General features: G+C 41.7%; 1 protein-coding gene across 3 annotated transcripts in view; it reads left to right on the forward strand.

The window, feature by feature from the left end:
- The window catches only part of Nfkbiz (NFKB inhibitor zeta), a 28,813-nt gene extending 19,754 nt beyond the window's left edge, over positions 1 to 9,059 (forward strand). For 2 of the 3 annotated variants that reach the window (XM_021229927.2, XM_005074792.4), the window contains 11 exons: positions 1,375 to 1,514; positions 2,052 to 2,082; positions 2,197 to 2,300; positions 2,479 to 3,278; positions 3,825 to 3,930; positions 4,291 to 4,437; positions 4,633 to 4,696; positions 4,969 to 5,138; positions 6,000 to 6,110; positions 6,201 to 6,368; positions 7,744 to 9,059. In XM_021229927.2, the coding sequence (XP_021085586.1) occupies positions 1,386 to 1,514; positions 2,052 to 2,082; positions 2,197 to 2,300; positions 2,479 to 3,278; positions 3,825 to 3,930; positions 4,291 to 4,437; positions 4,633 to 4,696; positions 4,969 to 5,138; positions 6,000 to 6,110; positions 6,201 to 6,368; positions 7,744 to 7,797 (1,884 nt within the window). In that variant the 5' untranslated portion in view covers positions 1,375 to 1,385 and the 3' untranslated portion in view covers positions 7,798 to 9,059. Of the gene's footprint in view, positions 1 to 278; positions 691 to 1,374; positions 1,515 to 2,051; positions 2,083 to 2,196; positions 2,301 to 2,478; positions 3,279 to 3,824; positions 3,931 to 4,290; positions 4,438 to 4,632; positions 4,697 to 4,968; positions 5,139 to 5,999; positions 6,111 to 6,200; positions 6,369 to 7,743 lie in introns of those variants that run through there. The other variant, XM_040750703.1, reaches the window with a different exon arrangement.
- The last annotated feature ends 16,814 nt before the right edge of the window (positions 9,060 to 25,873 follow it).

Genomic DNA, 25,873 nt, shown 5'->3' on the forward strand with positions numbered 1-25,873 from the left:
TAAAGGCCGCCTAGATTATCTCAGCTTTGGAGCTTCTAATTGAAATTATTTTAAAGAATGACTCCTTGCTGTACCTTGCTCCTTGCTGCTGGCCACTCAAGCTTTGGTTGTCTTTTATTTTTAAAAAGTTACATTTAACTTAAAACGATGTGCCTTAAGCCACAGTGTCGCGTATAGCCTATCTGAAAAGTTGGATGTATATGCATTCCCAGCCTTTTCTGAGGTCCTTGGGCCCTTTGCCGACATTGACTGAACCGATTTTTTTTTTTTTTTTTTTTTTTTTTTGCTAGTTCTTGGTTTACCACACAAGCCACGGGGGATTCCTGAAACTGCATTTTTCTCCCTGTGACGTGAGCATGGGATTTTTAACTCTGTCACTCCGGAGGAATGCTGTTAGATTCTGACTATTTGGGTGCTTGTTGAAAACCCAGAACTTAAAACGGAAGACTATCTGATCATTTCACTTGCCCGGTCACTGAGATGTTTGTTTCATATACTCGTGATATAGATGGTCAAATTATGCTTTGTTCTCCATTTTATTTTCCCTATTTTGAATAGTGGACCAGCTATTCATTTTCTGACTTTGTGAATATTGTGCTCAATTACTATGTAAGAGCTTGTTACATAGTTGTGGCTGGGAATGGAACCTGAGCTCATAGTAAATTTTAAACTGCAGTCTGGAGTTTTAAGGTGAATATGCCTGTTTCCTTTTTACTTAGAATGCCCATGTACGTAATTCTAAGAGCAATAAGTGAGGGGGAAATCCTGTGTATGTGAAAATGTGCTCAGTGAACTCAAGCGGCTTTCTTGGCACAAATGAACTAAGGAAATACTGAGAAGTGTAAGGCAGTGTTAATTGTTAGGTTCTGGTTCCTTGAGGTCTTTAGAGGAAGTTTTGTTCCTTCTAAGGTGAATGAAGTGAAGGTACTTTATACTTTGTATATAAACATAAAAGACTTTGTTTTAAAAACTACAAATGCCTCATTTATACTCTGCTCCTCCAAGGATCTCTCAAAGTCAAGAATAATTATAAGTCTACAATCTTGGCAAAACCTCTGATTCTTTCTCATGAGTAAATAGTTCCAAGAGACAGAGAGGCTTAACTTGGGTATATCTGTCTTTTGGCTCCAAGGATCCTGGACCACATTTATGGCGCTTTAATTCCTTAGGGTGCCTGGTAGGAACATCTTATCAGTTACATCAACCCCTTGAGAAGTACTGGACACTGATGAGAGTCCATTGACCGAGATGGTGGAAAGGCATTACAGTCTGCTGTTTGAGGATTTTCTCCATGAGGCTGCAGTCTGGGGGTGGGGGGTGCTGCCATGATTCATGGCTGGAAGAAATGTAATGGAGATGTTTTCTTTTCAACAGTTGAGCCCCATATGGGGGTTGGCAGGCAGCAAAGAGGACCTTTCCAAGGCGTTCGAGTGAAGAACTCGGTGAAGGAGCTCCTGTTGCATATCCGAAGTCACAAGCAGAAGACTTCCAGCCTATCTGTGGATGAGTTTAAGGTGCCGTCTGCTTTTTATTTTGAGTGAGCGGGAGACTAGTCTGTCAGGGTTATTGTTTTTGCTAATGTAGGTCCAGTAAATCACATGCATTTTTTTTCATAAATGACCCGAGTTCATAGGACAGGATATATTTGTTTTGTTATGTCCTGCACTTGGCTCAGTGCTGGGCATGTGAGAGAAATTTAATGAGCCCTCAAGTGACAGTGATTTAGGGGCAAGGCAATTTACAGGGTTCAGTCAAAATGGAACATTTTCATTAGAGGGGAAGAATAAGAACATCTTAATTATTTCATCTTGCCAAGATTGACTAGGCTAGAAGTGAAAATGGAGAAGTTGAGAGAGAAAGACAGACAGCGGGAGAGGGAGAGAGAGAGAGAGAGAGATGGAGAGAGATGGAGAGAACGAGCACAAAGACAACTGTTCTGTCAGTATTTTTTGTCAGAGATTTATGGTGTGTTGTAGAGAGTGGGAGAGAGAAATCTGTACTAAGCGAGAAATCATTTCATATGTACTAACCTGGCATCTTTTCCCTTGTAGGCACAGAGCGTGAACATTGAGCACCTCACAGGTAAGAGCTGCTTCTGGCTGCTCATAACTTGGTTGCTGTCTTCCCAGTAGGGATATAGGTAGAATTTGTAAAGTGGAATGATCACAGGTTGCATATTCCTCTCTTTGGGAACAGAAGTGAAGAGCGCAGTGTCCGCCGTGGGGAAAAGAAAGGGGGCCGATCCTCTGTCTGATGGACCAGTTTGCAAAAGGCCGGCTCTGTTGTCTACGCATTTTGTGGTAAGCCTCTCACTGTTTTCCTCCGAACACTCTGTGGAGCCATAGTATTGCTGCTATTCAGAGAAGTTGGCGCTTGTGATTGAAGCCTAGCCATGGGCCCTACCACAGAGTCGACACTTGGCTCTTGGAATTCTTTTAAAGGAAGTGATTGTGAAAATTGTTTTTTCCTTCTCCCCAGACATCACCTCAAACGCCTACACCTGGGGAGAGCATGGAAGATGTTCGTCGAAATGAATCCAAACTGGATAGCAGTGCCGATCTGCTTCAGAACATTATAAACATCAAGAATGAGTGTAGCCCAGTTTCACTAAACACCGTCCAGGTTAGCTGGATGAGCCCTGCGGTACCACAGAACTCCCCCAGAGACCAGTGCCAGGATTTCCATGGAGGACCAGTCTTCTCTCCACCTCAGAAATACCAACCATTCCAAGCCAGTGGCTCTCCACAAATGATGGACCAGGCTTCTATGTACCAGTATTCTCCACAAACCCAGAACATGCAGCAACAGCAGCAGCAGCAGCAGCAGCAGCAGCAGCAGAACTATCCACACAGTCCGGCTCTGCAGTTCAGTTCTTACTCCAGAACATCTCAGTCTCCCAAGTACGAATCAAACCTCTTTGATAGTCAAGACCCACAGTTCTGCACGAGCCAGAGTTTTGTGTCTCTTCTGAGTGGCCACGGGGAACCTGAGAATATTGCCTCTCCCATTCAGGTTTCCCCCAGCATCCCGCAGCAAAACGAGACTCACCTGCAGAACTTCAGCCTGATGCCAAACAATGCCTGCGAGGCAGTTGGGGTGCATGATGCTGGCTCGCCCTCTTTGGGTACTTCCCTGTCCCTCCAGAGCATCATGGGAAGCCCAGTGAACACTACACAGTTAGGGAAGTCATTTTTTCAGTGGCAGGTAGAGCAGGAAGAAAGCAAACTGGCAAATATTTCTCAAGACCAGTTTCTCTATAAGGACTCAGACGGTGACACGTGAGTATCCTTTTATCTCATGTCTTTTCACAGTTGAACCTTATTGATTGACACAATGATAATTCATATTCCAAGAAAGGATGCTCCTTTTACATTTTTTCTTAAAAATATATTTACTTTCTATGAATAATAATCTGTTTTGAAGACTAATGTAGGTTAGTGGAAACAATTAGATCATGACTAGGCATCAGTTAGGAGTTGATCTATAGGTTGTCTTTAGAATTTTGGACAAGTAACTCACAATCTCCATACCTCTATTTTCTTTACATATAAAATACAAATGTTTCTGTCATAGAATTATGCATGAGTACTTATGCTCATTTGAGTCTTAAAAAATAACAGATTTTAAATGTTCAGCATTGCCTCTTATCTTTCCTCTGTTGCAACTCAGGTGAACTGCATGTCAGAAAAGTTGAATTCTTCTCTGTAACATTTCATTGGAGCTTATCAATATATCAGAAACAGGGTGAAGGAAAGTGTTTGTTTTCTTAGAACGACTTAATGAAGTCAGAAGCAATTCCTCTCTTTTCCTTGCCTCTTCTCCAGGTTTCTCCACATCGCTGTCGCCCAAGGGAGACGGGCACTCTCCTATGTTCTTGCAAGAAAGATGAACGCGCTTCACATGCTGGACGTTAAAGAGCACAATGGACAGGTGAGGAGAATGTCGACATGGCCCCCGTGACATGACTTTGTGCCAAAGTGAGGGATAGCCAGTCTCAGGTGCAGACTGTTTAAGAGCCCCAAATCGGGAGACTTCACGGTTAATATTAACTTTGAGATATTGCCACCGTCAACCTTGAAGTTATTAATGTTCTCTCTGTAGTTGTTTGGCCAAAGATTTCGTACAATTAAGCCGCACCCTAAGCTTATTTTCGTTTCCTTGTCTTGCTGTATTTGGCTGTTTATTAATAGGACTTCTTTACATGCCCCTCAGCCATCGCTTAGTTTCATATTCCTTGTTATGATAGCGTTATGGGTTTAAAAAGCATCTTTCTTCTCTAAATGTCCACAGAGTGCCTTTCAGGTGGCCGTAGCTGCCAATCAGCACCTCATTGTGCAAGATCTGGTGAACCTTGGTGCCCAGGTGAACACCACAGACTGCTGGGGAAGAACCCCTCTGCATGTCTGTGCAGAGAAGGGCCACTCCCAGGTGCTCCAGGTAAGAGGCCAGAAAGCCGGCTTCCATCATTGCATTGCCAAAGACACGAGGCTTGGATATAAGAAGCTGCATGTAGGCTGCTTGTTAAAATGATCTGTTTTGAGTTGATTTATTGATTTCTTAGCCCAATAACAGTAGGTGACTATTTGCGTACTTTGCCTTTGGATAACAGGCTTGTATCTTAAAAATTTGCAGGCAATCCAGAAGGGAGCAGTGAGGAGCAATCAGTTTGTGGATCTTGAGGCAACTAACTATGATGGTAAGCAGCTGTGACTTTATTGGATGGAGAACCACATGGGAAATGGGGCACAGGAATTCTAAGAGTATTCAGCATCATACTAAGAAAGAGAGGAGGGAAATAAAGCTGAATGCTTTCCAGGTAACACTGGCGTTTAAACTGCCTAGCTGTATGCAGACCACCACACTAGGTTTCATAGAGACCATTTAAGTGGAACAAGGGAGCGTCCTTAGGATAATTGTAGTGACCAGAAGACTTGATGGAGGGCTTGACTTCTCGTGACCCTTTCCTAGGCCTGACTCCCCTGCACTGTGCGGTCTTGGCTCATAACAGCGTGGTGCACGAACTTCAGAGGAATCAACAGCCCCATTCACCCGAAGTGCAGGACCTTTTACTGAAGAATAAGAGCCTGGTTGACACCATTAAGTGTCTGATTCAGATGGGAGCCGCAGTGGAGGCAAAGGTGACTTCCCGGTGGAGGGTGGGGCTGGGGGAGGGGTGTGTGTGGCTGGCCTGCAGGTGCAGATTGAAACTACTTCCTCACCCCACCCCCTTGCTTTTAAGTTGACGGAGTAAATAGCTTTGTATGTGTAGGTAAGAAGCTCAGCCTTCAAAAAAACCCTTTAATCCGATCTCTTGATTTCTTTTTAATCTGTGGGTTGTCCAGGCAAACAAAAAAATCATTTAGCTGTGAACTAAATTATTTTTGTTGAAAAGTTCAAAGAAGCTGGAAATTGATGTTACCTTGGCTTCTGTTTTTACATATTTACAGTAGAGATGGTACTTTGGGGAATGATTTTTTTTTTCCTTGTGGAATCTAGTATTTGCTTTTCTTTAAATTTTGATTTTTTAAAAATACTTTTGTTTGATTTTTGTTTTGTGTGCACATGTATATGGGTCCGTGTCGAGGTCAGAGGACGGCCCACGGGAGTTGGTTCTCTGTTTCCACTGTGAGCCCCAGATGCCCACCTGGGTCCCTGTGGGGCTTGCTGCTCCCCCTTATAGCTAGGTCTGTGTTCATGGCAGCCAACAAGTCTGGAAACACAGTAATACATAACCAGTGGACTTTGATGTGGCGCATAAGAAAGTGGCATTTTATATTTGTACGTCTTAATGGCTGCTCTGTGTTTGAGCAGAATGTGGTAAGAGTGACGTAGGTAAATTAACTGGGAATACAACAGGAATAACTTAGGGTTCAGGGAGACTGGCGAAGGAAACCTCTTGAAGTAGTCTTAAGCTGCTTTGGATGTCTGAGTGGATAAAAAGCATACTGCCTAAAGCATGGCGTCTGATTTTTCACTCTTCCCCTTCTTGCCTTCACAAGGATCGTAAAAGCGGCCGCACAGCCCTGCATTTGGCAGCAGAAGAAGCCAATCTGGAACTCATTCGCCTCTTTTTGGAGTTGCCCAGTTGCCTGTCTTTTGTGAATGCGAAGGTAGTTTTAGAAAGCATCGGGATGACCTTCCCACCTTCGAGGTTTTAAGTTTTCCCCCTTCCTGATGTGTGCCGTTTTGCTTGTTTTCAGGCTTACAATGGCAACACTGCTCTCCACGTTGCTGCCAGCCTGCAGTATCGGGTGACACAGTTGGATGCAGTCCGTCTGCTGATGAGGAAGGGAGCAGACCCGAGCACTCGGAACTTGGAGAATGAGCAGCCGGTGCATTTAGTTCCTGATGGCCCTGTGGGAGAACAGGTGAGGGCCGCAGAGGACGTGGACATTCCCTTAGGCCCTTTGGTCTGAGATCTACAGAGGGAGGAGGTGCAGGGCAGAGGCCAGCTGATGCTCTCAAGTAGGTTGTTCTAGTGTAGGATCTAATAAATGCTTAGTGCATATCGGTTTTTATAATTCTACCAACTGGTCCTCCATAAGAAATGGAAAAGAACCTAGAACATGTTAAAAGTATGCTGTGCTTATTACTTATGGCTATATTTTACCATTAGGGAGTGAATTAGTTTCACACGAGTAAACGGAACTTAATCTTTTGAGAAATTATATTTGATGGACACATTTTCCCTGAGGGACTCTGGGTGATCGATAGTTGTGGCTAGATGATTACATACATTATTAATTATAAATTAATTTATGCAGGTTGTCATCAGAACCAAAATGTTCTAGTAACTCTTGTCTGGGGAATCTCTTTGGAACTTGATAGTTTGTAGCGGTTTTCATTAAAAAAATATAAAAAATTTTCAATAAGGTTTAACAGAAAAAAATTTCGTACTTAGGACAGGGACCATAATTAGTTAGTAAGTGGCCGATCTCAAGCCCAGGACTTGCTGCTTTCCTGTGGTGTAGTCTCACAGAGCAGTGCTCTGAGGCGTTGCTGGACTGTGTGGCGCTTCCCTTAATGTTCTTGGAGTGTTGTCGTTGCTCCTTCTGTATTGTGTGTGCTGCCATGGAGAGGGCTTCCCCTTCCATTCATCGGTAGGCTGTGGCCACTGGACAGGTTTCCTTTTGGCAGCTATAAGCAGCCACCACAATCCTCTCATCTGAGTTACTGCTTCTAATCTCTTGTGGGCTGAGAGGAAGACGCCACAGTTGGTCCAACTGGAATATGAAATCAGTCGCTCCAGATGAGCGTGCTGTCTTTTCTTGGGAGCCATGGAATTACACACAGTTGCTTTAACATTTGGATAATCTGGCCACTGTTTTGACTCGGAAGCCATTGAGATGTGCTTGAGTGTGTGTAATGGGGACTTTGCACTCTTGTTACTGGAGCTGGCTTCAGGATAAGTGTGATAGTCTTAATATGCCACAATTACTGCCATGTAGTAGATCTTCTCACGGACACTAGTGATAAGGATTAGCAGAGAAAATGCGGACCTATTTCAGTTGCTGACTTTCAATTTTAATGGAAATGCTCTGTCTTGCATGCAACAGTCATTACAAGAAACTTGAAATAAAGCTGTAAATGTTGTCATTTTAAAACTCTTGGGGCTGGTGAATTGACTCAGCTATGCTTACAAACTAGGGACATTGTAGAGGGTTTATAAGAGGAGTGAAACTCTGGAGAAAGTAGCACACTTTAACTATTAGAAATAAACTTCCCAATTCATTTTTCTTCCAGATCCGACGTATCCTGAAGGGGAAGTCCATTCAGCAGCGAGCACCACCATACTAGCTCCCTTGGCTTGGAGCCTGGCCAGCAACACTCACTGTCAGTTAGGCAGTCCTGATGTATCTGTACATAGACCATTTGCCCTGTATTGGCAAATGTAAGTTGTTTCTATGAAACAAGCACATTTAGTTCACTATTATATAGTGGATTATATTAAAAGAAAAGAAGACAAATATTTAATTTTCTTGGCAGATTTGCATATTTTATACCCAGGTATCTGGGATCTATACATCTGAACTTGATCTGAATGGTAAAATTGCCTTCAATAAATAGTAGGCTTGGGGTAGGAAAAGACTCATGGGAAAAGACTTGATTTGTGGCATAAAGCATTGCTCATGTGGCTATTGCCAGATTCAAATTAGGTGGAAAAGAAACATGAAAGCTTTTGAAAGGGAACAAAAAAAATTGGACGTCCTGTTGATACGTCTTTGGTCTGATGCAGGGTCTGTTGGTTAATACTCTCTCACTCTTGCACTAGAGGAGAGAGGCCTCTGGTTAGCATGTGGTCTTTGAAGCTGTATATAATTGTTATTTTTTACCTTTAAAATGTTGTACATATGTGATTGTTAACATGGACATTTGAAACATGCAAATCCATAAAACAGACAAGAGCATACTCAAAGCAACTTCTATTGTGTGATCACCCAACTGTAGTTTTCACAGATGAAGCACATGAGAGTGGGTTCCAAAGTTGCTATGTTTGCTTTGCAAATGGGCTTCTCATGCATTGGAAAGAGATACACTTGTAGGTTATTGTATGTTCTTGAAGAGACCCTTTTTATGAATCACCTCTTAGAATTCGTGATTTATGTAAGTTGTTGAAGTTCTTGTTTGTCCTTAATAGAAATTACGAAAATTCAGCACTGAAGCAGAGCTTGTTTTCTGTTTTCAAATAGTAATAATGTGTTGTGATGTTTATACTATTCATACAAATGTTTTATTTTTTAGTAATGTTAATTCTTTAACATTATTTTGCTTACATTTGATATACCTGGGAAGAATATATTAGCTTTGATTCCTTTTTGATAAATATGACCCTTTAAAATGATGTCTTTTAATTGACTGTCTTTGTAGCTAAGTACTCATGTTCTTATTAAAAGAATGGCCTTTGAATTGGATTGTTCATATTGTTTGATTCATCATATCTAATGGGTAGAAATTTGATTCCGTCACTTGGCATCTCTATTGTATGAACTCAGTCCACCCACTGACAAAACTCATGCATAGTTTTAAATGAATATTAATAAACTCATGTTGTCTTATAATATGCATTTCCTTAGTGTCTTTATGTGTGTGTGTTGGTTGAAAAGTACTATTTTTTCCACTACTAAAGATTGACTCTAGGGCCTTGTGCATGCTAGGCAAGCTTTGCAACAACTATATTCCCAGCCCAGAGAAAGTATTATTAATGGCAAACACTATATTTTTGAATTACTTTTTGTTTGTTTTTTTTAAAGACCATGTTTCCTGAAGTTATATGCCTTTTAACTTCAAGAATGGCTTGCTATGTTCATGAGAAAAAGTTTAAGTTCGGAAAACACGGAGTTTAATAATAGAAACTGTTGGTTACTCAGAAATATATATATGATAAAAAGGCCAAGAGATCAGAGAACAGTGTGGGTCAACCTGGGAGGGATGTCAATCTCAGAACAGTGTCAGGTGGGAGTACTTCCCTTTCTCAATATTACAGTTGCCACACATGTATCCTAGTCTTGAGCACCTGATGAAAGCCGTGAGTTCTGTTCTTGGAAATGTCTGTAAGCGTGTGTTGCACAAAACTGCCCTCCAGTCCAACCTGCTGCCGTCTTCACAGTTCAGCTATGCCTGTTTGTGATAAAGATCTTCACAGCTGATCTTATTGACTATGAGGCAAAGATGTAAGAGGTGTGATAGGTATCCGTTAGCAGTGGCACACACCTTTCATCCTAGCAATGGGAAGCAGAGGTAGTTGGATCTCTGAGTTTGATACCAGCCTGGTCTACAAAACTCAGGTCCAGGACAGCCAGAGCTACATAGTAAGATCCTGTTTCAAGCAAAACAAAAAAGGAATGGCATGCACTTTATTGGGTACACTAGTTGAAATACCCTTAAAAACAAACCAAAAGGGGACAGTAGGAGAGATTCCAAAGAGAACTTTACATTTGGGAGGCTTCAAGGTAGGATATCTGGGCTAGATATGAGAATTGGTCTCATTGCTCACAAAGGGGGGAAGAAAGTGAAGAAATAGAAAGCAGTGCAAAATCCAGGCACAGTATTTTGTGGAAACAGTAGGTGATTTCAGTGTGGGTTGGTATATGCCAGTGGTGGTCAGAACCACTGGTTATCGGAGGAGGTATACTGTAAACATGGGTTCACTACTAATGAATCAATGTCTAGTGTCTTTAGCTATAGAATTTTGCATCAATCATCAGTAAGGATAGGAGTGTATTGGACTATTAAAAATTATTTTGCTCATCCATATGTTCCTTGTTGTGAACAACAGTAGTTTGGGTAGACTACAGAATCTCCACAAGTCCAGCTTTGTTGTTGGTCAGATCAGTGGCATTTAATGTCAGAAGTGAGAGGACTTTTTCAAATTCTTCTAGTTTTAGAAAATACCAACTTCTTAAACATAACATCTATGGCTTCCATTTTCTATATTCACTAATACTCACTATGCTCTATTAGTGAACAGAGTATTGTAAATTTCTTTAAATTGAAAGTGACATCAGGGAGACATTAACTTCAGGCCCTAGCAAAGTTCTTAGGTTACAGAACAAGGTTTGAGCTTTATTAGAACTGTGCTGCTGGTGTCAGGGTTTTCATGCTAGAGCCCTGACTTAGTCACTGAGAGAAGGGAAGGCTATCTTATCATTAGAGGCCCTGTGCCTTGCACAGTGTTGGACACAGTGGTTTTTAATGGAACCTGTGACATCGAATCTGTGACATCCAGTGTGTTCCCCCCTGACACATTGTATACTTCAAAGAGTATGTTATCTTTGAGACAGAGCTCATGATTTGACCCAGAACTGCTTCACCTCATCCAACATGCAAACATCCACTTTCAGGGGCCTTCTTAGAGCTCACGTTCCACTGTTGGGTCTGCAACATTGCATGGCCGATGCAATTCCAGGGTCAATGGATAGTAGATGCCTCTCAAAACATCTTGCATGCATGTATTTTCCCCTTGCATATCCCAACAGAGCTGGAGCATGAGAATAGCCCAGAGATCATAATGATTAAAAGAGGTTTACTTTTTAACTATACAAAACTTAAGTTTATTTGACTATCATTAGTTATTTTGTTGTCTGGTTCACATATGAATAAACCTGCTATTTTTCCTGTTGGATCACAGTAGCTAATGTTGCCCATGGGGAAGTAACATGGTCATAAATTAAGCACCAATTCTTTGCTTAGGTCACATGACTTTGTAATGGCAACAGTACAGTGGGCTCTCAGTGGCAATTTCTAATGTTTGAATATGAAGGTTAGGCAGTTGGTACTGACTCTATGCAGCCCAAACTCCAGTCCATATATTCTGTTTTCATTAAGTGACAGGCTTCTGGCTACTGTTCTGCCAATAAAGACTTCAGCAGCTCAGAGCTGTGTAGAAGGATCTAGCATGTGTTTCCTGTTGGAGCAGCAGATTAGCCGTAAGAAGGCTTGAAGTAGGGACAGACAGATGCCGATTGGAAAACAATACTAGATTCCTTAGCTTAACTGATTCTAGGCTCAAGTTTGACAGCATTGTTTTTAGTCAGTCATTAATCAGTCCTCATAGCTTTTCCTTCCTTTGCTGTCAGTGCAGAGCTTTAGAGCTTTAGTTTCGAGTGCTTGCTTTCGTGTGACTCTTAGGGATGCCTCTACCAGTGCCTGTGACCTTTTCTATTCTAGCACTCAATTGTAACTCAGGACCCTGTTCATGGAGAGCAGACTTTCACAACCGGGTTTTTGTCTTTTAATAAAATCTTTCCACCTGGAAAACTTTTTAAAAATGATAAAAATTTGAACTTGACTTATAGACAACTTCAAATAAAATACAATATATGCCGTATGACTTGGTTTGAGGGGACACAGAGACCCCTTTAGGGTCCCATAAAATGATTTTTTTTGTAAAGCTCCAATAAACCTATATATTAAGTCAGATTGTTTTTCAAACAGACCCTTTAAATTTTATGGATAACCATCGAGTTTTTTCATATGATATAGTAAAAATCTATACATACTATGACTTTTCATATTCTAGCCACACAGAGAATATACAGCATCTTAAGTACAAAGGCTTTAAATAGCTGACAAGTTTCTCTTTTATGGCATTTTATATTTCTAGGGGTACATAAACAAGTAGTTCTATTTTTTCTTTTAGCTGAAGTTGTATATAATTTATTATAAAAAGGCACATTGTATGTTGAATTAATTTTTGTTTTTATTTTTCTTATCATTACTACATGCCAAGGCTTTTATATATTCTTTCTGGACTGCCACAATGAATTTTTTGTTATTATTATTATTTTTCATTTGAAGTGTGTGTGTGTGTGTGTGTGCATACATGTGTGTGTGTGTGTATGTGTGCATGCTTGAGTGTACATGAGGTTGACTTTGGAAGTTTTTGTTGATTGCTCTTTATCCACAGATAAAGTGTTTGTGGTAGAAGAGGACATTGGAGTAATTTTAAGCCTGAGAAGGAGTCAGTCCTCAATTACTGGCTTCGAGGATGGAGGAAGAGGTCATGTGCCACAGAACATAAGAAGTTCCTCTAAATCCAGAAAGCAAATGGGGTCTCAATCTTCTACACACAAGGAACCAAATTCTGTCAGTAACTGAATAATCTTGGAAGCAAATTCCTTCTCAGCAACCCAAGCAACACCTGGTGTTTCCCTTCAACATTCCAGGCAAGCCCATCCAGATTTCAGATATGCCAAGCTTCAGGTAAACTGCTAAGTTTGGAATAGAAGTATGCAGGAGAAGGAAAACAATTACAACAAACAGGCAGCACAGCATTTGAGTTTGTATGCGAGTTTGTACATTCTGGGTATCTACGATCCCAAGTCAGTAAGGAAGACTGTCGCGCCCACCTCGACCAGCAAGGAAGCAACGCCCAGACTCTTCTTTAAGCAGTTTATTCAGGAACCTTGAACAATCTTCTCTTGGGGAACGCCGGGGATCGCCAACCCACAGCTTAAAAGCCTTTGGGCGGCCAACCCCAGTATGCCACGTGGAACATGCAGATAGGTCCATGTATGCAGAAGCAAGCCTCATATCCAGCCTTAACCAAATACAGGTGTTGTCTATCATAGAAAGCACCTGCTGTCGGGCTAGCAGAAGGCAAAAGCCAGCACCATCTTAAGGGTGCGGCACTTCGCAGCTCTCTACAGAAGACGTCCCGGTAAGTGGGCTCATTGCACAGGCTAGCAGATTTGTTACGATACTGTTGTCCATCACTTTCCCATGGCAGATAGGAATAACTCAAAGGAAAGGGAAGCCTAGCTATTGCTAGTGTTTTGAAAACAGAGTGTAAGAACTTCCTTGAGCAGGCAAAGGTGATAGGACAGAATGGTGACCACTAGTACCATCAGCTCACTGGTCCGACTGACCATTTACTTGTGTTAATCAGGATGGGACAGGTAGAGAGGGGACCCTAAGCACTCCCACAGCTAAGGTAGCAGATGGTGTGACTTGCTCATAGAATGAATACAGATACTCACTTCAGGAACTGGTCTTCAAAAAAGACAGAACTCGGAGCTCTTAGAAAGGGGAGTACTGCAGTCACATCAGAAATGATGGGCATCTCTTACTCCAGTTATGAATATGTAATGCAAATGGCTAGAATTCATGTGGGGTGCCTGGGTGTAATTCATAAAGAACCAATTTTTTTTCTCAATGAGTCCTCATAGACTGATGATGAAGAAAAGGCTCCCAGTTGAAAGAGATGAATGTCCTTTAAAATCAACATTTTGAATTAAAAATTTGAGAGGTAATTTCATACACAAGTACTTAATGGTATAATATATAATAAGTATATAAGTGATGTAGTTACATTATTCATCCCTTGATCTATTCTCCAACTCCTGACATGTGCCCCTTCTCAAATTCATTAACTTGTTGTCTATACTTAGTATTCAGAAATGAATGTGTATATGTTTTTTTATCATAAAATAGCCTTAAAATTGCTGAGCATTGGTAGCTCATGCCTTTAATCCCAGCACTCGGAAGGCAGAGAGGCAGAGAGGCAGAGAGGCAGAGAGGCAGAGAGGCAGAGAGGCAGAGAGGCAGAGAGGCAGAGAGGCAGAGAGGCAGAGAGGCAGAGAGGCAGAGAGGCAGAGAGGCAGAGAGGCAGAGAGGCAGAGAGGCAGAGAGGCAGAGAGGCAGAGAGGCAGAGAGGCAGAGAGGCAGAGAGGCAGAGAGGCAGAGAGGCAGAGAGGCAGAGGGGCAGAGGCATCTCTGTGAGTTCGAGGCCAGCCTGGTCTACAGAGCAAGTTCCAGGATAGGCTCCAAAACAATAGAGAGAAACCCTGCCTCAAAAAACCAAAAAAGCCTTAAAGTTAAACAAAATCATCTTTCTGGGGTATAATTCATATCCAGTAAAAGGGATATATTTGAAGTGTATAGTTGAATAATGTGTATACCCATATAACCTACTCATATCATGATAGAAAGCATTCCCACCTCCCCAGAAAGTTACCTCACCCTCTCGTTTGTAGTCAGCCCCTCCACATACTGTTAAAGGTGATTATTAATTTGTCACTACATGCTGCCTTTGCATTTTCTAGTCCTTCATGACATGACATCACACAGTGTATATACTCTCTCTGTTCAGCGTCTCTCACTCTCTCTGGTGTTTTGGAGAGTCATTGGCATTGATGCAGTTATTGGTAGTATATTTTTATTGTTGACTAGTGTGTAAACAGCAGTCTGCTAGCTATTCATCTATTGATGGCCATTTGAGTTTCTTTTTTCTCTCAGTTTTGGCTTTCATGAATAAAGTTTCTATTACAGTTAGCCTTTGTGTGGGTGTATGTACTCATTTCATTTTGGTAATACCCAGGTGTAGAGTTTATATCCATGGATGTTTAATCTTATCAGAAACTGCTGAACTGTTGTACCAACCCCATTCACCACTTGTCACTTCCTAGTAACATCTCACTTGCTTCATCCCTCCCAAAAAGTTAGTATTGCCAGTTTTCCCAGTCTTAGACCATCTAATGGGATTTGCAGAATCACTGTGTTGCTTTATTTTTCATTCCCCTCCATGACTAAGATAGTTGATATCATTTGTGTTTATTGATCAATCATATCTTAAAAAATAAAGGCAGTGTCTCATGTAGCCAAGGATGCCCTTGAACTTCTAATCATCCTTTATGTGCTGAGAACTGGGATTATAGACCTGTACCACCATGCCTACTTTGAGTGGTGATGGGGCTTGAACCCAAGGCATCATGCATGCTAGTCAAGCATCTACCAAATAAACTACTCCCGTAGTTCTCCCATATGCCTTCTTTCATGAAGGGTCTGTTCAAGTCTTGTTAGCTTTAAAAAATAGATCATCAGCTACATGGAGGTGGTAGTTACCTTTAATCTTAGCATCCAGAATTTGATGGGGGAGGATCATAAGTTAGAGGCTAGCCTAGGTTGCCTAGATAGTGAGTTTGAGGCCTGCCTGGGTTATATAGTGAGACTTTGTCTGAAAATTGTATAATTATTGTTACTATTACTCATTTGTAAGTTTGAATATTTCCATTGACAATTTATTATAAAAATGTCTTTCAGGCTGTTGGTTGCCTTTTCATCATTTGCTACAAAGGTACTTTGATCCATTCTTTCTCTTCTGGAACTATATATACTTATTTATAGAATTTTCAATTGTCCTAATATTTCTGAGATTCTTTTTATATTTCTTCGATCTGTTTTCTCTCTAGTTGTCAGTCTGGAGGTTTTTTAAAATCTTTTTTTTTCTTTAAATTTTTTTTAGTTTTAAAAACAATCTTATTTTACATGCCAATCCCAGGGAATACATGCACTCTTTATTTTTTTTTGTTTTAGAGTTTTTAAATTTAAATTAGAAATGAGGTTGCTTCACATGTCAAACTCATCTTCCTCTCCCTCCCCTCCTCCCATGCCCCCCCAGCCCCCAACCCAATTCCCACTCCCTTCCCCAGGTAGGGTGAGGCCCTCCATGGGGGATCTCCAGAGTCTGTCATTTCATCCAGGGCAGGGCCTAGTCTCTCCCCCAAGTGTCCAGGCTGAGAGAGCATCCCTCATTGTGTGATGGGCACCCAAAGTCCATTTGTATGCCAGAGATAAATACTAATTCACTACCAAAGGCCCCATAGATTGCCTAGGCCTCCTCACTGACACCCACATTGAGGGGGTCTGGACCAGGCCCATTCTGTCCTCTTAGCCATCAGTCTGGGGTCCAAGAGCTCCCCCCTTGTTCAGGTCAGCTGTTTCTGTGGGTTTCACCAGCCCAGTCTTGACCCCTTTGCTCACCACTCCTCCCTCTCTGTCACTGGGTTTCAGGAGCTCATTTCAGTGTTTAGCTATTGGTGTCTGCCTCTGCTTCCATCAGTCGCCGAATGAAGGTTCTAGGATGGCATATAAGGTAGTTTTCAAAATTATTATTAGGGAGGGGCATTTAAGGTAGCCTTTCCACTACTGCTTAGTTTGCCAGTTGGTGTTATCCTTGTAGATCTCTGGAAATCTCACTAGCCAGATATTTCCTCAAACCTATAGTGACTCCCTCTATTATGGTATCTCTCTGTCCAGCTCTCCTCTATTCTTCCTCTGACTCAATCTTCCTGCTCCCCCATGTCCTCCTGTCCCCTCCTCTTCTCCCCCTCTCTTTTTCCCAGCTCCCTCTCCTCCCACCCCCATGCTCTCAATCTGCTCAGGAGACCTTGTCTCATTCCCTTTCTCTGGGGTACCATGTATATCTCTCTTAGGGTCCTCCCTGTTTCCCAGACTCTCTGGTAGTGGGATTGTAGATTGGCATTCCCCTGATCCATGTCTAAAATCCATATATGAGTGAGTACATACCATGTTTGTCTTTGTGACTGGGTTACCTCATTCAGGATGGTTTCTTCTAGTACCATCCATTTGCCTCCAAATTTCAAGATTCCAGTTTTTCCCCCATTGAATAGTATTCCATTGTGTAAATGTACCACATTTTCTCTATCTACTCTTCAGTTGAGGGGCATCTAGTATGCTTCCAGGTTCTGGCTATTACAAATAATGCTGCTATGAACATAGTGGAACAGATGTCCTTGATGTATGAATGCACATCTTTTGGGTATATGCCTAAGACTCCCATATTCCTGAGGAATCTCCATACTGATTTCCAAAGTGGCTGTACAAGTTGGCACTCCCACCAGTAATGGAGGAGTGCTCCCCTTTCTCCACATCCTCTCCAGCATAAATTGTCTTCGGTGTTTTTGATTTTAGCCATTCTGACAAGGAGTAAGATGGTATCTCAAAGTTGTTCTGATTTGCATTTCCCTGATGGCTAAGGATGTTGAGCACTTTCTTAAGTGTCTCTTGGCCATTTTAGCCTCCTCTATTGAGAATTTTCTATTTAGTTATGTACCCCACCTTTTAATTGGATCCTTTGGTGTTTTGGAGACTTGCTTCTTGAGTTCTTTGTAAATTTTGGAGATTAGCCCTCTGTCAGATGTGGGGTTAGTGAATATCTTTTCCCATTCTGTGGACTGCCTTTTTGTCTTGTTGACTGTTTCCTTTGCCTTCCAGAAACTTCTTAGTTTCAGGAGGTACCATTTGTTAATTGTTGATCTCAGTGTCTGTGCCACTGGTGTTATGTTCAGGAAGTGATCTCCTGTACCAACTCGTTGAAGAGTATCTCCCTCTTTCTCTTCTAAGAGTTTCAGTGTGGTTGGATTTATGTTGAGATCTTTGATCCATTTGTACTTAAGTTTTGTACAAGGCGACAGACATTGATCTATCTGCAGTCTTCTGCATGCCAATACCCAGTTATGCCAGCACCATTTGTTGAAGATGCTTTCAACATCTTCTTTAGCTTCTTTGTCAAAAATCAAGTGTTCATAGGTGTGTGGGTTAAAATCAGGGTTTTCAATTCAGTTCCATTGGTCTACCTGTCTTTTTTTCTTTATAGACTTCTTAAAGGCTTGGTTTGAAGTTTTTGTTATGGTGGACTAGAGTGGCCCTTGCTCTACAGGAAGATCTTAATCTTTTCTGGTATGGAATCTCAGTAGGGGCCTAGTGTATTAACGAATTGGTGACAAGGTCTGATCACTCATGTCCATCAGCACTATTGACATTCTTGCCCTTTTTTTTTTTCCAGTTCTTTGTAGTTGTGAGAAACCTCAGGAAGCCTTGCCAGGGCCATGCTTATCTTAGACCTGAGCTAAGAATTTGTAAGAAAACTTCCATACCACTTTTGGGACACTCTGTTCTTCCAACATTCTATATAGCATCCCCACTTCTAAGTGTTGTGTCCTGCAAACTTGGACTGCTTTAGTTCTTGCCGCTGACCTCTGCTGACCTGTTTCCTCATCTCTGTACAACCATGATGCTTGTTTTGGATTTCACCTTCCTGAGGCATATTAGGAAAATTGTACCTAGTCAGAGATCCAGGGTAACCCTTGGGCTCACCCAGTGAATTTCCACTTTCTCATGAATCTGTGTTCAGTTTATTATCGTTCAATGCTTAAAAACCTCATGCCATGTATTTAACTTTATTGTTTAGGGTTGGAGGGCCAGTTCAATACTACATCACACCTGGAAGTGAAAGTTTGAAAAACTTTTAAAAGTTAAATCCTCAGGGGACTTGAGGTAGGGTTGTTGTGAGCCTAGCATGAGAAAAGCCTAGGTTCAATCCTATGGATATTAGATTTCATAAACAGATATTAGATTTCATAAACAGGGATGGATTTAACAGTGATGGATTCTAAACCTCTGTTTGAATGAAAAGGAAATTTTAATGTTACAGGTTCCATCCAATATCCCATAACACTGACTATTCACAGGACGTTAGTATGGTAGAATGTAGTTTCTTGGTAGTTCTTTAAACTGTGTAGCCAGCTTATCTAAGAAGCTAAAAGAAACGGTCTATGATAACAGTCATAAGAATAAGTTGCTGCTTTAGAATACTGGCTGTTTTAGGTATTGTCTTTGAATTTTATTTGTGTTAATTGTAATAATATATTCTTCATACTATTTTCTAATTTATTACTAGTCAATTCCCAAATGTTTGCTACTATTTACCTATGAAATTGAAGCCTAAAGAGATCAGATAATTTTCATATGGTGGCATATCTGGTGGGTCTGTGGAAGTCTGTGGAAAGCCTTTGCTAGTGTCTATTCTAAAAGTGTTGCACAGGCTTAAAAGATTTAGAAATAACAATACGTGTGAATGTGTAGATAGCAGGTAATCTTTGAGGGCTTGTGAGTATGTGAGTATGTGGGCATGAAAAAGGTCTTACATCAGGATAATTTTAAAGGTTATTGTATCTTGGTCATAACCACTTAACTTTCAATTGATTTAAGAGCTACTTCAGAGTTTTGCTTCAATACCTGCTTCAGGGAAGCTCGTTTCTTGCTTTTGTAATAGGCTGCTCTTTATTTTTTCAATCACACTCATAATCTAATTAATATAAGTACTTACTTTCTAGATGGCTGTTTTTGAAGATTAAAGCTCTATTAGACCCAGCAGGCAGGCACAGTTTCTGGGATGGAGGACTTAGCAAGTATTTGCTAAATGGATGAAAAGATACTCAAGTATGAGTAGGTTCTCACCCTTTACGGCTTCTAAAACTTAATGCATCACTGATAGTTTCCTTTTAAAAAATCATATAGTAGGATTTATTGAAACAAAAGTAAGTAAAGGATGTAGCCACTACCACAATTATGAGACAGAATAGTTTTATCTTCCCACCAAAAATTCCCTCTTGTTAACCTTTTGTGGTTAAGTTCTACACACTCAGCCTTTACTCAATAGCAACCACTGAGAACTGTTCATTTTACATTAGCCTGGGATCTTTCCTCATTTTCCATTTTGGTCTCTCTGTACTTTAGCTATTTTAATGCTTGGTTGCACTCCTATTTCATTAAACGATTTATACCTTTAAATTAATTACTTGATAAATTACCAATTTAAGCTTCACATGTAAGCATTTGAGCCACTGACTTGACCATCAAGAAGAGGGGCGGGAGATCAGCTGGGCTTTGTTAGTAGCCTATTATTTGTGCTCTTCTATGAGCTCTAGCAGCTGCACAAACCTCTTTCCCCTCTCTTTGTCTACACTCATATGCCAGGTCTTATATAGGGCTTTGCGATGGCCTCCATATTGGTTTCCACGTTTCTGGTACTTTCCTCCTGTGCCGTCTCTTGGTCCACCTCCAGCGAAGCCTCTAAGACTTTAAGACCTCCAAAACCCCCTCATGGGCACACCACTGAGTCACAGCACTAGCACAACGTTCACACTTCTTCACAAGGCCCTTGCTTTCTTCTGAGTCCTCCTTACTGAGTTTTGTTTTCTATATTGTATGATGCTCCAGTGTTCCCAAACTAGTTGACATTTTCAAAGGCGTTCTGGGTTTGTTCAGCTGTTTATCAGCCAATGAACATCTATTATTAAAGACCACACACGTGGAACCTCTTGCTTGCTTTCTAAACAGCACATGACTATTCCTTCTTATGTCTCCACAGTTAAATGTCTATCTACCTGTCATAAAACGTGTTGTTTCTAACAGTATCTTAGGCACACATGCTTATCTTTCACGCAGTAGAAATTCTCTTTGAGCTAAGTCTGTCTTTTGTTTCTTTGAACGCCAGTGTCTAGGTTTTCCCCCATCTACGTTGGGCTGTCCAACTGGTGTTGGAGTTGCTCGGGTCTTGTCTAGGCAGCCATACTGTGGGCTCACAAGCCATTTGGTGAATATGCTGATGAACAAAGTGTTTACTGTACTACTCATTGTGCACTTTAATACATTTTATAAATGTGCTTAAAATGTATCTAGTTTCTGATATCTTAGATTCCCTTTAGACACCAATGATTCTCTCTCTCTCTCTCTCTCTCTCTTTCTCTCTCTCTCTCTGTGTATGTGTGTGCTTGTGTAGATATGTATTCACACATCTAGAAGCCAGAATTTGGCATCAGGTATCTTCCTCATTCACTTCCCATTTATGTTTTTGAGACAGGCTCTCTCACTGATCCTGGATCTTACTAATTTGGCTACATAGGTTGACCAGAAAGCCCCAGTGATCTTCATGTCTCCATTTCCCCAGCAAAGATGACAAATGTTTGTCCACTACTCTTGGCGTTCTAGAGGATTGAACTCAGGTCCTCATGCTTGTATACCAAGTTAATGAGCAGTTTTCCTAGCCACTAATCATTCTGTTTTGGCATTTTTCTCTAGACTTCTGTTAGGCAGTATGCATCTAGCGTGGCTTTGCCATCTGGCACTATTTCAACTAGGCTTACCCCTAGCTGTTTGCTTGCGTAAAGAAACTCAGTTCGCAACTATGGAAATGAAAAAAGGGAAAAGCAGGGTATGTCGAAAGTGGACATGAATTTCCCACTGGTGTCTTAACTGGCTTTGAACTTCCTCTACACTGGAGCTCAGAGTAAGATCTACCACTGTGCTCAAGCCTGGCCTGTCTCAGCTCACACAGCTGGCCATGCTTTTATCTCCTATAAGGTGCTCAGAGATCTGTTTGCTTTATGAATTTTCAGCCCAGGGGTCTCAGTGCCAAGGCGTTTGGATTGAAGATATTAAGGCATTTACTGTGGAAGTGAAGATTTAGTCTTTTTGTTTTTAATGAAAGGAAAAGCACTGATTCTCTTCACAGTGTCATAGCTAATGTCATTTCATTGTATAAAACAAAGCAAAAACAAGCCGGGCGGTGGTGGCGCACGCCTTTAATCCCAGCACTCGGGAGGCAGAAGCAGGCGGATCTCTGTGAGTTCGAGGCCGGGCTGGTCAGACAGCCTCCAAAACAATACAGAGAAACCCTGTCTCGTAAAACCAAAAAAACAAAACAAAACAAAACAAAAAAACAAAAAAACCCCCAACAACAACAACAACAACAAAAAACCCAAAAAACCAAACCAAAACAAAATAAAACAAAAAACAAACAAACAAAAAAACAAAGCAAAAACAAACTAAACAGAACTGGGACTTTCTTTTTCAAACCTCACCCCCCTCTGGTGTCTGGAATTTAAAATGATCTTATGGAAAACACCCAGAAATTCAAAGTGAAGAGATTTTTTTTTCTGAGACTTATAAACACAGTCCAGCCTCAAACTTGTCATCTTCCTGCTTCTGTTTCCGGAGTTGAGGGATTACAGACATGGATCACCACACCCAGCTGAAAGTGAAGAGCTGTAGTCTCGGTCAGTGGTATACTTAATTTAGCAGTATGTAAATGTCCATTTTTTTCCAGCTCACTCCTGATGTTTCTCTTTGACAGCATTGGGGAATCAGCTGAATCTGCATTACTAGCGCCTCCTGCTATGTGACTGTTGAGAGGATGGTGTCAACTTTAAGTTTGGGCACATTTGACCTGGCAGTGCAAGTGTATGAGGAGGAAGGATACAGGATGCTGAGCTGCTTGCTGAAAGATGCAACAGATGTGCTGTCTCTTAACCTGCTTTTACCTATGACTCGGAAAACTCGTTCAGGCCTCCGGGTTTGGTACAGGTCTCTAGAATATAGGCTTGGTCTCACTGGAGCATTCTTCTGTTTTTAGGCTTTGGAATTAGAGGTGATTAGTGGAGGGGTGGAGGGGAGTTCTGCATGAGTTCATAGATTTATAAGTTATGTACCATCTCTGAGACATAAGAAACTTTTTGAGAGATCCTTAAAGCAACCGTTTCTCAAATGCTGCCTTGATGTTGAGAAATTTGAGGTGAGGGGGCCTGCCAAAACATCCCAGCAGACTCCAGATGTCCACATGTTTCAGCGATATAAATGCCATGTGTGCCCAAGGGCAGGCCTTTTGTTGGTGTCTTCTTGAAGAAAAGCTTTCATGGGACGATAACAAACAATTTTCTATCTATACAGTCCTAGTCTGAGGGAATTAGAAGTTGTCTATTCTTACTGTTGGAATCTGGACATTATTTTCCTGAAGACTTAAGTGTTGGATGAAGGCTTGGGAGGTGCTTCAGCCTTGAGAACAGCTGTTCTCAAGATTTGGGGGTCAAATGACCCTTTCACAGGGGCCATAATATCGTGCATATGAGATATTTACATTACAATTCATAAGAGTAGCAAAGCTGCAATTATGAAGTTGCAACGAAAATAATTTTGTTGTTGAGAGTCGCCACAACACGAGAACCTGGCAGCATTAGGAAGGTTGAGAACCACTGCTTTGGAAGTCAGGACCTCGTTGGCGAAGGTGCATCTCTGTGGTGAACCTTTGAGGAATTTATGTGGGGGTCTTTCCCAGTCTCTCCCCTCCCTTCTGACCATTGAGTTGAGCAACTTTGCTCCACCACAAACTTCTGGCTTTGATGTTCATCCTTGCCAGAGGTCCAATGTCAAAAACACCAAATGAACTTGGATTCAACTGTGAGCTAACCTCACCTACCACTCATACACGCCCCTACAGCAATCTGGAGAGAGCTCTGTCCCTTGCCTGGGCAAAGCAGTGAGCTGGCCCTGGTGTTGTGAGTGTGGGTGAGCAGGATCTGAGGACCTAAGGTCAGGAGAACTGGCCCCGCCCCTTGCTGCAGGCTGCTTTGGATGAGCTATCTGAGGCAGTGCTGGGGAGCTTGCTTGGGTAATTATGATGAGGGAAAACTGACAGGCTCACCAATCCAGCTACCACCCAGGCCCAGAACCAGGGCTTTGAGTTGGTCCATCCCAACATCCACCTCATCTATGGATGGTTGGAGCATGTGAAAAGGGACAAATCTACAAGCTCAAAACCGTAGGATTTCCATGACACAGGACAGCAACAGGATATCCAAGAGGAGCCCCAGCGAGAGCCCATCATTGGTGGGGTGGTGTAGCAGAAACCAGAGGCCTCCAGCAAGACTAATGACTGGAGGAAATGAACACTTGTAAGTAAGGATGGATGGACTAATGGGTAAACTGTGTGACTCAATAGGCCAGACGACAACGTCCACAAACTCTGGCCCTACTTTTGCCTTTTTCTCTCTCTCTTTCTTTCTTTTTGTTCGGTTTGATTTTGGTTTTTCTTTTAAATTTGTTTTATTTTTTGGAGGGTGGGGGTTGTCGCAAGGGCCAAGGGCAGATGCGAGGGGATGGAGAGATAAGTGGGATGGGAATGCATGATGTGAAATTCACAAAGAATCAATAAAAGTTAAAAAAATAATATGGACTTCTGGAGTGTATTTAGTCCTCTAATACACCAAGAATAAAACAATTCCTAAAATAACAATAAAAAGAAGCAGGAGACATATTGCTTAACATGAAAAGAGAGGGCATTTGGTTTATTAACATAAAACATCATTTGAATAATTGTGAGTCTACAACCTACATGTTTCTGCCTTCTTGCTACTGAGAGATTTCCTGAATGCTATTTTAGAACCTTACTCAGCAGCCAGTGTGATAAAAATGGCTGGAAAAAACCAGACTCTTCTGTCAGTTCCCTGTTGTGGTTGTGAGATGATTTTTATGCAGGAAAGTGCTATTTAAAGTATGAGGGGGAAGTCTTACACAGCTGACTGTACGTAATTCTAAGGGAAGAACACGAAAACTTAGGATGCACCTATGGGGCTGTAGCATTAGCTTCAAATTTATTTAAATTTTACAATGTCTCCTAGAAGTTGGCAAATATTTTTTCTCTTATGTCACTGAAACCAAAATATAAATAAAACTAATAATCTTAATTGGACTCCATAAAATCCTTGCATCTCCTTCATGGCAGCTTTCATGGTTAAAACCCATGCCTAGTCTTATTCATCTTGTTATGCCGAGTTTGGTTGCTATCAAAACCCGAGAAGCCTGCTCTTTTCAGAAGAGAAACAGAAGAAAAGTGGATCTGGGGGAGAGGGGAGGTTGGGGGCATTAGGAGGAGGGGAAGAAGGTTGTAATTGAGATGCATTGTTATGCCCATCCCACAGTGAGGGATGCTTTCTCAGCCTGGACTCTTGCGGGAGGATCTAGGTCCTGCCCTGAATGAAACCACAGACTCTGGAAATCCTCCATGGAGGGCCTCACCCTCCCTGGGTCGGAGTGAGGATTGGGTGGGGGACTGGGAGGCTTGGGAGGGTGGGGGAGGAGGGGAGAGAGAGGGAGTTGGGATTGACATGTGAAGCAAGCTTGTTTCTAATTTAAACTTAAAAAAAGAGAAAGAAAAGAACACTTCATTTTATTTTTATTTATGAGTCTGTGTGTGTCTGTGTATAGGTATGTGCAGATGGGTGTAGGGGCCCATAGTGGCCAGAAGAGGGCATTGCATCACCTGGAGTCAGAATTACAGACAATTTTAATCAACTTAACTTGGGTGCTGTAGTATACATTCTGAGCCACTGAGCAGTCTATCCCACAACATGTTTGAGCTAAAGAAGCAGGGAGGGAAAAGGCAAACTCTAAAAGTGCCTTAGGATTAGTTTGCTTTGGTATTGGTTGGTGACTTAATGGCAGACACTCTTTTTTAAAAACTTTTTTTTTTTGCTTTCAATACATCCCTACCACAGTTTCCCCTCCCTCTCTTTCTCTCCTCCAAGCCCATCCTCCCTGTATTCGTTTCTCTGTTCCCCTCCAGAAAAGATCAGGCCTCCAGGGGATATCAGCCAAAGGATAAGACTAGGCACAAACCCTCATATCAAGACGGGGTGAGGCAGCCCCAAGCGGAGAAAAGGGTCTTCCCTTGAGCAGGCAAAAAGTCACGGACACTCCCATTGCCACTCTTATGAGTCCCACAGAAACACTGAGTTAACAACTATAACATATGCAGAGGGCCTAGGGAAGTCTCATGCGGACGTCATGATTGTTACTTCAGTGTCTCTGAGCCCCTATGAGCCCTGCTTAGTTGACTCTGTGGGCCGTGTTCTCTTGGTGCTCTCCATCATTCTAGCTTCCATCATTCTCCCTCTCTTTTGTGGGGTTTCCCAAGCCCCAAGGGGAGGGACCAGATGGAGATCTCCAGTTTGTTCTC

Source organism: Mesocricetus auratus, unplaced genomic scaffold, assembly GCF_017639785.1.
Source record: "Mesocricetus auratus isolate SY011 unplaced genomic scaffold, BCM_Maur_2.0 Super-Scaffold_100008, whole genome shotgun sequence".
NCBI classification, from domain to species: Eukaryota; Metazoa; Chordata; class Mammalia; order Rodentia; family Cricetidae; genus Mesocricetus; species Mesocricetus auratus.